This window comes from Myxocyprinus asiaticus, chromosome 5 (assembly GCF_019703515.2).
Source record: "Myxocyprinus asiaticus isolate MX2 ecotype Aquarium Trade chromosome 5, UBuf_Myxa_2, whole genome shotgun sequence".
In the NCBI taxonomy this organism is placed as follows: Eukaryota; Metazoa; Chordata; class Actinopteri; order Cypriniformes; family Catostomidae; genus Myxocyprinus; species Myxocyprinus asiaticus.
Window position 1 is genome coordinate 18,494,481 of NC_059348.1, and position 13,947 is coordinate 18,508,427.

At 37.2% G+C, this 13,947-nt stretch overlaps 1 protein-coding gene across 1 annotated transcript in view; it reads right to left on the reverse strand.

Moving 5' to 3' along the window:
- Positions 1-12,758, reverse strand: part of LOC127441621 (alpha-N-acetylgalactosaminide alpha-2,6-sialyltransferase 5-like) — a 52,173-nt gene extending 39,415 nt beyond the window's left edge. The window contains exons 1-2 of the mRNA XM_051699221.1: positions 12,247-12,758; positions 11,385-11,585 (exon numbers count right to left, since the gene is read on the reverse strand). Of these exons, the coding sequence (XP_051555181.1) occupies positions 11,385-11,585; positions 12,247-12,261 (216 nt within the window). The 5' untranslated portion in view covers positions 12,262-12,758. The remainder of the gene's footprint in view (positions 1-11,384; positions 11,586-12,246) is intronic.
- Positions 12,759-13,947: the final 1,189 nt, after the last annotated feature.

Genomic DNA, 13,947 nt, shown 5'->3' on the forward strand with positions numbered 1-13,947 from the left:
AGGTTGCGGACAGCACGGAAAACAAAGTGAAATGCAAATAATACAAATCTAAATAACTGTGCAGAATTAGGATAGAAAAATAAATAGGCTGGGTTAAGGGTTTCTGTTGACCACAATGTTTTTTGTGTGGCTAATTATTGTCTTAATAAATATAATAAATAATAATAATAAAAATCAGTGTTTGATTTTAAAGCCATTTTTGTTTACTTTTGTACGATAAACTGTTTTGGTACTGTGTTGGGTCGCCACTTGATGTCCAATGTAAAATCTGGTTCCTGAAGCGCAACCAGTTAAGAAACCACTGCTGTAAACTGAATACCTGAGATTGAAGCAATGTATCAGTGCATCTTCAAAGCTCCCCTACTGGTTAGGTCCACAGATTATGTGCTTCCAGAGCGAACAGATTGGAGGTTTTCAGCCCAGAGCAGAGAGTGTGCAAATCCACCCTCAATGGACACATCAGCCTGGGTTGGTGAGCAGAGCGAAGACCACTGGGATCTCTCTCTCTCTCGGCTGTCTCTATCTCATCCTCTCTTCCTCTCCACAGCCGACAGAAGAACTGACACTCATCTCGCCCCACACTAAGTGGATTCAAAGGAGCAGTCATCCAGCAAATGAAATGCAGAGAGCTGATGAGAGAGGGGACCAGTCCTATCACCATACACCTTTAGGAAGACGTTAATTGAACAGGCTGGGGGGAAAAAACCCCTTTCCGAATTGCTATGTGATCAACAGAATTAAATGACACTTGCAAAAATCAAATCAAATATTTGACTGCACAGTTTCAACATTACCATAGCTTGACAAAATATTAAACAAACATAGTTTCCATCTTATGTGTGATGTCAATGGCTTGCTTGTATAATCATCCAAAATCACAGCCTGAGGTTAATGAGCGGGAAATGCTAATAGCGCGCTCTAAAGATCCTTTGATGTCCACATGAATCTATCTCTAGCTTGTCTCTTATCATTAGATCTATTTAAGTCCTCTCAATTACTGGACACGCAAAGGGCATACAGGGGCAAACCTTCACACATTACTAAGAAATGTGCTATATAATGTGGGACTATAAGAGATGAGTTTTCAGGTTTTTTGAGTTGATACTTAAAGGTGATGTGTATCATTTTTCGATGGTAAATTATTTCTCCTATCCCTGTTTAATGTGCAGTGTCGAGCCAATCATAGGTTTATCTCCAGGAAAAGCATAAACAGTGTGGTTCTGTGGTGCTTTCAAGTATTGGAAAACATATTTGAAAAGCAGCCTGATCTCATGGAAATTAAAGGTGGCAACATTTTTGCAAAATGACATTATGTGGATCATTACATGTATAGCCGCAGTTTCGAGGTGAATGAGTTGCGATAAAAGCAAGTTAAATGTTCTCCAGAACAGATGAGGTTAAGGTTAATGCTTTATCAAGTTTTAAATCAACAAAACAACCATCCCTTGCCTAAAACTTAAACCTAAACCTAACAGACTGTGTCATAAAAAGCAAATATGAGTGAAATAAACACAATTGCTGAAGTAACCACATCATTTTATAGTGTTTCTTTGACACTTCTTGCTCTCGTATTGTGGGTTCTTTGCATCGCAAACAAAAGAAGAAGAATGTGGAAGTTAAAGTGGACATTTATGGTAAAAAAATAACTTAAATATGGATCTGTTTCTCACCCACACCTATCATATCGCTTCAGATAATCAAAGAATTTTCATTTTTGGGTGAACTCTCCCTTTAAGGACTTTATCAAACCTCTAACCCTACACTGTAAAAACTGTCAGGTAACTTAAAAAATATGCTTAATGTGGTAAATCTAAATTCACTGGTTTTATTCATGTAAAAAAAAAAAAAAGCTCCTTAAGGTACTGCTGAAAAATTAGTCATATCTAGATACCAGAATATCATTGGAGGTGTGCTCTATTGCCTTAGACCAGCAAGCAACCACCTAATAACCACCAAGAACACCCTAGAAACTACCTAGCAATGCTCTAGCAACCACCCAGAACACATTAGGAAATTGACAGCAGCATGCTAAATGCCACCTTTGGAACATCTTATGGTCTGTTTACACCTAACTTCTTAGCACTTCAAAGAATGTGGTGAAGTTTTAAAGCAGTTGAAATAGTACTTCATAATTCTATTTGCGTCCATGTGCCTTCCAAGTGGAGCTATTCCTGCATTTTCAAACCACATTATCAGACTCTACATTCTCTTACATGCTCTGGAGGATTGCTCCCTTTGAACTGGCAAGTCTGAATTTGGAGCAGCATATAATATGCATTCTTTCTATATGTTAGCTAGAGATCGCTAACAAAAATGGTGGATTTCCTAATCCACCCACATAATCCCATGGCAAACAAAACAATGAGCAGCACTTGGCATCTACTTTAGAGATTAAACCGCTGCCCATTTGAAGATCTTAAAGCAGCATATAGCAATGCAAGTGCACTCCACCATCAGCTGTACCAGACTGCTTTAGTACTTTTAAGCTGATCTTCATGTCTTTTCTCTCACGTTTGAACTTACTGTCACAAACAAAGCACAAATGTTAAAATCATAAATATCTTTCGCACTGACATTCACTCATCTAATGCAGAAACTCAGTAAATTCAGATATGCTGAAAGAGACAGGCCACCCAGACGTCTATTCAGGCTCAGTCACTTTAATAGTACTTAAAAAGACATGCACTGAATTCTGATCAACTGCACTTGATTCATACAGTCTAGGCCAAAAGTGCAGGAAAAGTGTATATAATTCTCACTTGAATAACTTACATATAATACTAATTACTGTAATATTCACCCCCTCATTTATTTTGACTCATTTGTATATTATAGGGCTAGTTCACACATCATTTACTCACCCTCATGGCATCCCAGATATGCATGACTTTCTTTCTTCAGCATAACACAAACAAAGACTTTTAGAAGAATATTTCAGCTCTGTAGGTCCATACAATGTGAATGGTGATCAACCATTTGAAGCTCCACATAAAAGCAATCCATATGACGCCAGTGGTTTAATCCATGTCTTCTGAAGTGATCCAATCAGTTCTGGGTGAGAACGGACCAAAATGTAACTCCTTTTCACTATACTGTAAACCTAGACATCAGCAGTCTCCTTGGCAATCGTGATTTTAAGCTCGATTACACTACCTATAGCGCCGTCTAGTGATCATCACTAGGAAGTGTAATCGAGTTTGAAAACATAATCATGCCTAGATACTGCAATGGCAAGATGTACAGTGAAAAAAGAAGATTTATATTTTCTTACCGAAAACCAATTGGAGCTCTTGAGACGACTGAATTAACCACTGGAGTCAAATGGATTACTTTTATGCTGCTTATATGTGCTTTTTGGAGCTTCACAGTTTTGGTCACTATTCACTTGCATTGTGTCGACCTACAAAGCTGAGATATTCTTCTAAAAATCTTTATTTGTGTTCTGCAGAAGAAAGTCATGCACATCTGGGATGGCATGAGGGTGAGTAAATGAGAGAATTTAAATTTTCGGGTGAACTAACCCTTTAATATAATAAAGATTTATTGGAAGTTTCAAATATGTTTACATAGGCTGAATTTGCTTGCACTGCACATATTTTACTAATGATATTATGCAAACAAATAATTAATAATATACAATATATTTCACTAAATGTTAACACACTAAAAAAAAAAAACTTAAAGATTTCAAAACAAATGCTGTTTGCAACTGTAGACACTGTTGCTCTGTGGCACTCTCAAAACATTGCTCTGTTTGTTTGAGTACTCCAACCAGCCCGAAATAGCAACATTGGCTTAACCAATAGTATTAGTTTTGTGCGGTACTATCTGTTTTTCTGACCGATGGAAGTGTTCAGGAAAATTGATTGAAAACAGTGATTGTTTTTACAATGCTGTTTTTGCAATATGGTGAAGTCATGAATTAAAACTAATGTCACAATTAAATTAAAGCATCTAACAATGCCATCCCCAACCATTAGGGACCTCCCCAGTAAACCTGGGTGCCTAATAATCAACCCACTGAGAACCATCAAAGTACAGGTAGCTCAGTGATCGATCCCAGAGTCATTTAGCTTTGTCAACAGCTCTTCTGTGACTTAAAGCGCTCCGCAACTACCATAACAGTGCATTTTCTATCAGCCCTCATGTGAACAGCAATGTCAGTCATTGGTGGCGGCATGAGACAAGTGGTGTCAGATCTCACTGCAGAAAAATTGCTTTGGGTTTATCAATAACAGATAGAAGAGGGCAGTGAGGGATTTCGCTTGAGCTGAAGCTGATATTGCTAACGGCAGGTGAGTATTGAACGGTCCGTCTGCCTGAGCCAGAGGTAAACAGTGATTAATGGGAGATGCAGGAAGGTTTTTCAAAGAACTGTGTGCGAGTGCCTGCAATCTGACTCTTCCGCTAAGCTAAACTCTTTACTCTGTTCAGCCTCATGCAAGTGAATCAATGAGAATAGGAGAAATTAATTTACTAATGTAAGTGCACCTTCTTTTTGCACCCAAACTGCTAAATGTTTGTGTTAATCAATGATGAGATTAGAAAAAATTTATTATTTTCTATACTAATCTTATTTATTGATTAGCAGTGTCAGCAAATGAATAAGCTTTAAATCTGACAGAATGGCTTAGGCAGTTTTTGCTGAATTTAGCTTCAAAAGCCTGGAAAATAAGCTAGGATATATGTCTGTCTGTGTAGACTGTGGTTTAGAGGTCTGCACGGGCCTTAAAATGAAACGACTCAACCCGGCCCGAACGATACTGTCAGATTTTAAACAAGAACCCGACCCGAACCCGAAATCACTTACTATCTAATTTCTTCTCCTAGCAGGTACTGTTGCAATAGGCTGTATTTTATGTAAGCATATAGGCAACATTCGTAAAACAGTACTGAAACAGTAAACATACACAGTTTTAACAAGGCACAGCAGCCCCTTAGTACACTAGAGCAGAAGGGGGGAAAAAGCATTGACTTACCATTTATTTAATGAAACTTCACTTGGTGCAGAATCTGGAATAAAATGAAACAATGCAACAGTCCCCTCCATGCAGCCTGAACTTGTTCAAAACAATGAATCTTTGTGACAACTGCGATAAAAACAATCTAGACGCAGCACAAATAATGAAACAGAACGCAGGTGTCTCAACATGCGTATTTGAAAATTTGAAGTTCTTTTTAAATTGAAATGGTGTTTAAAATGTGCCGGTCCTGTACGAGATGCGGTGCAAATTTCAAAGACATTCGTCCAGCATGTGTTTACATAGGAAAATAAGGGGAAAACAGAAAAGACGCACGCAAAAACACGTTCACTGTGAATGGCCCCTAACACGTCCGTTCGCATGTGTCTATGAGTGAGAGTGTGTCCGCGAAACAATTACAGTAAGCCTGTTTATTTTTTCATTAATTACAAACCCGAACCCGAGCCCGACCCGAACCCGAAGTCCTACTTGAAAAACTGACCCGAACCCGGGTCGGGTTGCAGACCTCTACTGTGGTTGTTTATCCATTTTAAATGTCACAGCTTCATTTTTAACCACATTGTCTTCCAAGATTATCACACTCTTTATTTTTCAAATAATTTCAACTCATCCCTACTTTTCTTAAACAACAGAAATAAAGAAAAATTATTCTTAATAAAAAGCAAATATCTGCTTTACAGTGAGGCACTTACAATCCAGAGAATGGGGAACATTTTTTAGACAGTTTAAAGGCAGAAATGTGAAGCTAATCATTTTATAAAAGCACTAACATTAAATCTTCTGTGGGGGGGGGGGGTCCGGTTCTCCCTATGGCCAGTCCGCCCCTGATTGAACCCAGAATATTCCTTTCAGGAACTGGGAGTGGTACCCTCAAGGGAACCCTTTTTGTACCTCTAGTTAAAACATATTTTGGGTACAAAGTTGTAAGGACCTTTTCTGTACCTTTAATGGTGCATTTATATGTTTTGTTCCTCTGGGAACTAAAAAAAAAGCTGTACCTTTTTTAAGGTTACAAATATGTACCCAAAACAAGGGTACGACCTCAGTGATAACCTTGTGGTCGTTGTACATTAAACAGTACTATTTTTTCTTGTGTTGGTTTATTTTTGAAAGTCACTTTATATACAGACATATTGTAAACCTTAAAATCTTGGCTACAAAAAGCTATTGACAGTTTTTAGTGTCATGGCAAGCAGAAAAGACACAGTTCGTATTGTTATTGTTGATGTCGTCACACTACATGGGGTAAGTTGTCACAGTTTAACCTGTTACATAGCCTAATATGGGCTATTTAATTAATGACTATTTTTAACAGCTAAATTTAAACAGTAAAACAATTATGAAGTGCAAAACGATTGATGAAACAGCAAATGTATACAAGGTACAAAAATATCAAACTACTGTTTTGGCCAAAACATTTAAAACCCAACCTGACATTTACAGTATGGGAAAACCCTTGTCCTAAGAATACAGTTGAAACATTTGGTTATATTCTAACGTCATTATATAGTTGACCCTTGCTTAAATGTATGCTAGTGCAGTTTTATTGTCTTGTTTACTCAAAAGTCTTTGCTACATTTGATGCTATTGGAATGCTTGTTTGGATATTTTACCCAAAAATGTCCTAATTAATGACAGTTTTGAACAAGGTCTTTGAAACAAACATACAGAACCTCTGCTAAAAAAAGTAAAACAGGCATTTGTGTAATTGGACTTTTGACTCAAAACCTTATATGCAAATAGAGAGCTCTGTTATTGAAATTCGAACTAGTTAAAAATCTATCATGGAGCTCTCTAATTGAAATATTACTAATAAAAATGCAATTGTAGAGCTCTCTGATTAGAATTCTTGTAAAAAAAAAAAAAAATCAATTGTAGAGCTCTGTATTTCAATTGTAGAGCTCTGCAATTGCAATATTACTAGAGAAAATGCAAATAGAGAGCTCTGTTAAAGGGATAGTTCACCCAAAAATGAAAATTCTCTCATTATTTACTCACACTCATGATCTCCCAGGTGTGTGTATGACTTTCTCTCTTCACCAGAACACATTTGAAGAAATATAGAAAAATGTCTTAGCTCAGGCAACTTCTCTTTAAAGGTCCAAAAATCACAGACAGTCAGCATAAACGTCATCCATACGACACCAGCTATTAAATGAATGTTTTCTAAAGTGACACAATCACTTTTGGTGTGAAAAAGATAAATATTTAAGTACTTTTTTAACTCTAAATCATGCTTCCTGTCGGCAGCAGTACACACATGTGACATAATCGCATTGGCATTTGAAACACGCATGAACTGACACACGAGTCACAGCCGGAAGAGCAGCGCTGTTTACAAGTGTGATGGAGGAACGCTGTACAGTAGCTTGGTTAGTTTTGGTTTAGATCTGTATTTATCTGTTTCTTTACTCAAAATGGTGCGTTTGTGTGCTTATCCTGGATGTCACAACCAAGTTGAGAACGTTAGATTACGTCGGTATCATGGCAATGAGAATATGTCACATAAGAGACCGCTTGGACTCCCCCTCAGCATTGGATTATAGTTAAAAAGTACTTAAGTATTGATCTTTTTTCACACCAAAAGTGATCGTATCGCTTTATAAGACATTAATTTAACAGCTGGTGTCGTATGGATGATGTTTATGCTGACTGTCTGTGATTTTTGGACCTTCAAAAGAGAAATTGCCTGAGCTAAGACATTTTTCTGTTTTTATTCAAATGTGTTCTGGTGAAGAGAGAACGTCATACACACCTGGGATATCATGCATTTTGGGTGAACGATCCCTTTAATGAAATTCTTACTAGTAAAAAATCTATTATAGAGTTTTGTATTTTGAATTCTTAGTAGAAGAAAATATATTATAGAGCACCACCTAATGAGTAAGACTAGAAAACAGTATCAATGAGATTTCCTATATTTCATTGTATTTATGCAGTATATACAGTATAATACAATTTTCACTTTCAGTATATCTGTCATTCACTGGTGGTCAAAAGTTTGGAATAATGTACAGATTTTGCTCTTATGGAAAGAAATTGGTACTTTTATTCACGGCATTCAACTGATCACAATGTATAGTCAGGACATTAATAACGTGAAAAATTACTATTACAATTTGAAAAAAATGTTCAGAACTTCTTAAACTACTTCAAAGATTTCTCATCAAAAAATCCTCCACATGCAGCAATGACAGGCTTTGCAGATCCTTGGCATTCTAGCTGTCAGTTTGTCCAGATACTCAGGTGACATTTCACCCCACGCTTCCTGTAGCACTTGCCATAGATGTGGCTGTCTTGTCGGGCACTACTCACGCACGGTCTAGCTGATCCCACAAAAGCTCAATGGGGTTAAGATTCATAACACTTTTCTCCAATTATCTGTTGTCCAATGTCTGTTTCTTTGCCCACTCTAACCTTTTCTTTTTGTTTTTCTGTTTCAAAATTGTCTTTTTCTTTGCAATTCTTCCCATAAGGCCTGCACCCCTGAGTCTTCTCTTTACTGTTGTACATGAAACTGGTGTTGAGCGGGTAGAATTCAATGAAGCTGTCAGCTGAGGACATGTGAGGCGTCTATTTCTCAAACTAGAGACTCTGATGTACTTATCCTCTTGTTTAGTTGTACATCTGGCCTTCCACATCTCTTTCTGTCCTTGTTACATTTACATTTACATTTATGCATTTGGCAGACGCTTTAATCCAAAGCGACTTACAGTGCACTTATTACAGGGACAATTCCCCTGGAGCAACCTAGAGTTAAGTGCCTTGCTGGTGGTGGCTGTGGGGATCGAACAAGCAACCTGATTACCAGTTATGTACTTTAGCCCACTATGTCACTACCACTCCAGTGGTTGTGTTAGAGCCAGTTGTCCTTTGTCTTTGAAGACTGTAGTGTACACCTTTGTATGAAATCTTCAGTTTTTTTGGCAATTTCAAGCATTGTATAGCCTTCATTCCTCAAAACAATGATTGACTGACAAGTTTCTAGAGAAAACTGTTTCTTTTTTTCCATTTTTTAACTAATATTGACCTTAAGACATGCCAGTCTATTGCATACTGTGGCAATTCAAAAACAAACACAAAGACAATGTTAAGCTTCATTTAACGAACCAAATAGCTTTCAACTGTGTTTAATATAATGGCAAGTGATTTTCTAGTACCAAATTAGCAATTTAACAAGATTACTCAAGGATAAGGTGTTGGAGTGATGGCTGCTGGAAATGTGGCCTGTCTAGATTTGATAAAAAAATGACTTTTTTCAAATAGTGATGGTGCTGTTTTTTACATCAGTAATGTCCTGACTATATTTTGTGATCAGTTGAATGTCACTTTGGTGAATTAAAATACCAATTTCATTCCGAAACAGCAAAATCTGTACATTATTCCAAACTCTTGGCCGCCAGTGTATAGGGATATATCAATATACATATATTATATACAATCAATTACTCACATACTTCACAACCTGAAGGTCATCAACTAGGGCATTTATTAATAGCATAATATCTTAGCACATGGGTTCATTTTAATAGCTTTTTTGTCTGAAAATCTATGTTGTATTTTATGTTTTTTTCTCATTCACACTGACGTGACAACAGTTTTGAACGTGGCACAATGCAACTAATGCATTGGCTGGCTAATTGAATGACTTAATTGCTGGTGAAAACGTTCCATTGCATTTTTTGTGTGTGTGTACGGCAGGGCTCTTGAACTACTTTCTTGCGGGGGCCAGATTTTCCAGATGAAAACATGTTACTTAAAAAACACCCTTAATACAGCGCATTTATATATATTAAAATAGTCACAGGGTATACTGTATATTGAATTATAATTTTTTAAGGTCTGGCCATAAATTCCTTCATAAGATCTGTCTGAAGAACAAACATGACTTTTACTCTTAACTAACAAATAATTTTTAATAAACTTTACTATAAAAAAAAAAAAAACATATACACACACACACACACACACACACACACACACACACACATATATATATATATATATATATATATATATATATATATATATATATATATATTTTTTTTATTTTTTATTGTTTACAAATTATTGAAACTGAGGAGAAACATTTAGACCTGCTTAAACCCTCTCACAATATCAACCCACATATGAAAACAATGGTCATATAAAAATGTCATGTTTACTTAAGAATGCATTTAAATTTAATTTTCTTTTTGGGGAAAAAATAAATAAAATGTCTATTCTTCCATTTTCTCTATAAAGTATCATCCTTTTCAGTGAGGAATATATTGTGAATTTGCACACGATAGTCAGTGCAGGAGCCAGATTTTTGTGTAGGTAATCATTGGCAATAGAAGAACAAACTGAGTTGATGCTGTTTGTGATTGAGAGGGCTGACTCACAGCTGTATAGCACCAAATATAATCAGGATATTTGCAGATTCAGTTTCACGTTATCATCTTTTCCCAAGCAATACAGACCCTGAACAGATGAGACACGATTGTTTGACACTTCAGGAATAGTGAATAAAAGCAAACTTTTCAGCTAATTTTCTTTGAACGTTCAGTTTTCATAATTGATTGCTTTTGTTGCCTAATGTGCATATGTGCTGACAACATTTCTGTCACAACTGCGGTGATCATTTTTTACATCTGTAGATTTGTCTGCACTCCACACAACTAAGCAATTTTATATAAATACATTTGATTGAAAAAGAAGCTATCAATGCTCACCTAAACGGTGTGATCCATATTTAGCAAAGCAGTGTAACTAAACTATCGCTAGAAAAGCTTAAACGTGCGCTCCGGTCCGCACGACTGATGACGGCTGAATGCTGTTGCAAGTGCCAGTGAGCGTTGTTAAACTCACCACTTATTTCTGAGGCTCGCGTCTATGAACGTTGAGTTTTGCACAGAGTGTGCTCTGGTATTTCAGATGGCGAGACAATTTCATCAAAAATCACTCGGAGGGTCAGACAAAGATGATTGGCGGGCCGGATTTGGCCCGCGGGCCGCCAGTTGACTAGCCCTGGTGTACGGTGATAGACATGAACCCCAGGGAGATACGTGGTTCTCTGATGCCCTCATCGCACATGCATGATGTGTATCTAAAATTTTACTGTAAAGCTCTCTAACTGGAATTATTACTTGTATAAACAAATGATAGAGCTCTGTATTTCGATTGTAGAGCTCTGCAGTTGCATTCTTGCTAGTAAAAATGCAAATACAGAGCTCTGTAATTTGAATTCTTACTAGTAGAAAATATATTGTATAGCTCTCTAAATAAAATATTCCTAGTAAAAATGCAATTACAACAAGTGATGCTGGGAGCTTTAAAAGCTAAATCGGCTTGCCATATGGTTACAGACAGCAAACTTCACTTGAATAGCTTTCTTTACAATACACAACAGCCTGGATTTACCTTGTGGTCAATGATGCTGCTGTATCCCTGCAGTGGTGGCGGCGCTCGGTGCGTCTTGACTGGCGCATCGGTGGGCTCCACTTTGTCACCCGACGCACCTTTGGACGCGCTGGATGTTGTACTATTATTATAGCTGACGCTGTACACGAAGAACAGACTGGTGCACATGGTGATCGCGAGAAACACGGCTACTCCATGACGCTGGAAAACACGAGGGCAAAAGTTCACATCCACCACTTTATATCACAGACTGATCAGAGCGCAAGGTCGTAAATCATAACCAACTAATGTCCTCAGTGCAATCACACATTGGTTTTTAAATCGCATTGCCATGCTGAAATAATAAACCTATTCTTAGACTATAGAGATTATAAGAACTGAAATTATGAGCATGTTCTTGCTAAATGATGATGATGCCTAAAAACTAACGCGTCAGATCATGCATTAATGATTTTGCAACCACAATAAACTAAATACAATCTTACTACAAAATAACCGCTTCTTTGTTAGAAGCATCATATAAACTGCACCGTTATTATAATCTCTTTTATTTGAAAGAATATTATTTATTGAACAGTGCCATACTCAAATAAATTAATGCATGTATTGTTTTAGAATGCATATAAAATAACAATAAAAAAAAACCAGGCTCTTTCCATAAGGCAAAGCCTTCTGTCCCCAAAATGTAATTTCCGACAAAGTACTTCTCTTTCAGGAAATGGAGATTAAGGTTTTTGAGTTGTTTTGTTCTTTAATCTTTAATTCAGCATGTGCAGTGGAAAGCAACAGAGAGCCGCAGTACTTCAGGAACAATGCTAAACAGGAGAAGAAATCCATTAAAAACTGTTTTTACAACAATTACCATCGGTGTCTTCATCCTGAAGCCAGCTGGAATATTCCCGCGAATGTGCGCATGAAGATCCAGTTTTTTCCCCTGATTGTTGCTACTTCATCAGATTATGCCGTCATTCAATTGCCGGCTCCGCTCGCGCAGGGTGAGATTACAGTGTGTGCGCGCGGACTGAACCCATTCTTATCGTGGAATTCACACAGACTGAGAGCAGCGAGCAGCGAGCAGAGATAGACCGATGTGACACCTCACGGTCCTAAAGATCATTGTGTTTTTAGTGTAAAGTCTAATTCAAATGGACTTCTTGCCCTCCTACAGAGCACTTCAGACAAATTGCAGAATTACATTTATTCATTGCGGCCACTACGGAAATCCCAATAGACAGGCTATCTTAAAGGTGCACTCAGTAATTTCTTCCTAATTAAAGTTTTACTTTAATGAGAAAGTTGGAAATGGAAAGTTTTACTTCTAAAGACATAAATTGTAATACATATTTATAAAATCATGAGCACTCAAATGAGATGAAGTCCCCAGTCATAGCAGTAACCTAATCAAATCTAGTTTATTCTACATGGGCATGGTCCTCTCATGGCCAAAGTAAGTTGCAAAGAGAATCAGACTTTATGCCATAGCCAAAAGTCTAGCTTTGCAAAACTGCCTATGATTCATAGTGCTACTGATAGAATGCTATGAACCCTTTCCTTTAAGCATAGTGCTTAACACTAGGCTACTTACTGCTTTGAAGCTCCAGCTTAAGCATCTTCTAAGGGACAAATACAGTAAATGATGTGTAGCCTACTATTGTGGTTTCAAAGCTTGTAACTTAAGGTAATGTTGGTCCTCTAGATTGTCTGACACTAAAATTAAGAGGTGTGTGCAAGACAGTTTGCCTTAGATCCACCTCACTGATATTTATTTGCGTGAGGGCCACTATTTCTGAGTGAGTCTGCCAAAGCACACCCCATACACACTCTGTGTGCTCACCTCATTACATTTGCTGCCAAAAGGCACATGTGTGGATGTTGCTATGACAGCCACAGAAGGAGAAAGCGCGTGATAGAGAGAAACCAGTGACTGATTTGCTATACATCCTCCACTGCATAAGATCATGCATATTTTATACTGCTTTTATATTTTAAGTGCCTTTTGAAAAGAGATGAAACATAAAAAGGCATCACATTTAGCCATGCAAGTTAGAAAACTATGTAAATGGCACACAACACAAACAACCCAAATATGATTCAATAATGAAAACAAAATACTTTACAAAATAAGTCGCAACTCGCGAGAGATGCAACTTTACCGTTCTGTGCTATTTAGTGCTTATGTTTGAGTTTGAATTATCGCTCTCCCTCTTGTGCTTCAGACTAACAAGTTTAATCGAATTATTAAGCCTTTACCTGTATATAGACATCATTGCAGATGATTTCTCATTTGCTCTTCAGATTAGGTATGTCCAAAACTACTAATTTTCATAGACTAGTTAGTGGGTTGCCTGAATGACCAGTCAACTAATGAGTCTTAAGAAAGACCTGTTAGGCTGGTTTTGGGTTTACCTGACCCCAATCAGAACAGAATGCACAGGGTATCGAGACCTATTTTTTAAAAGTGATACAATTTTAAGGGGTTGTTCAGTGTGGAAGCGGGATCCTGCCATGGAAAAAAAGAGATAATTCTGACTTTATATATCACAATTGCAACTTTTTTCTTGCA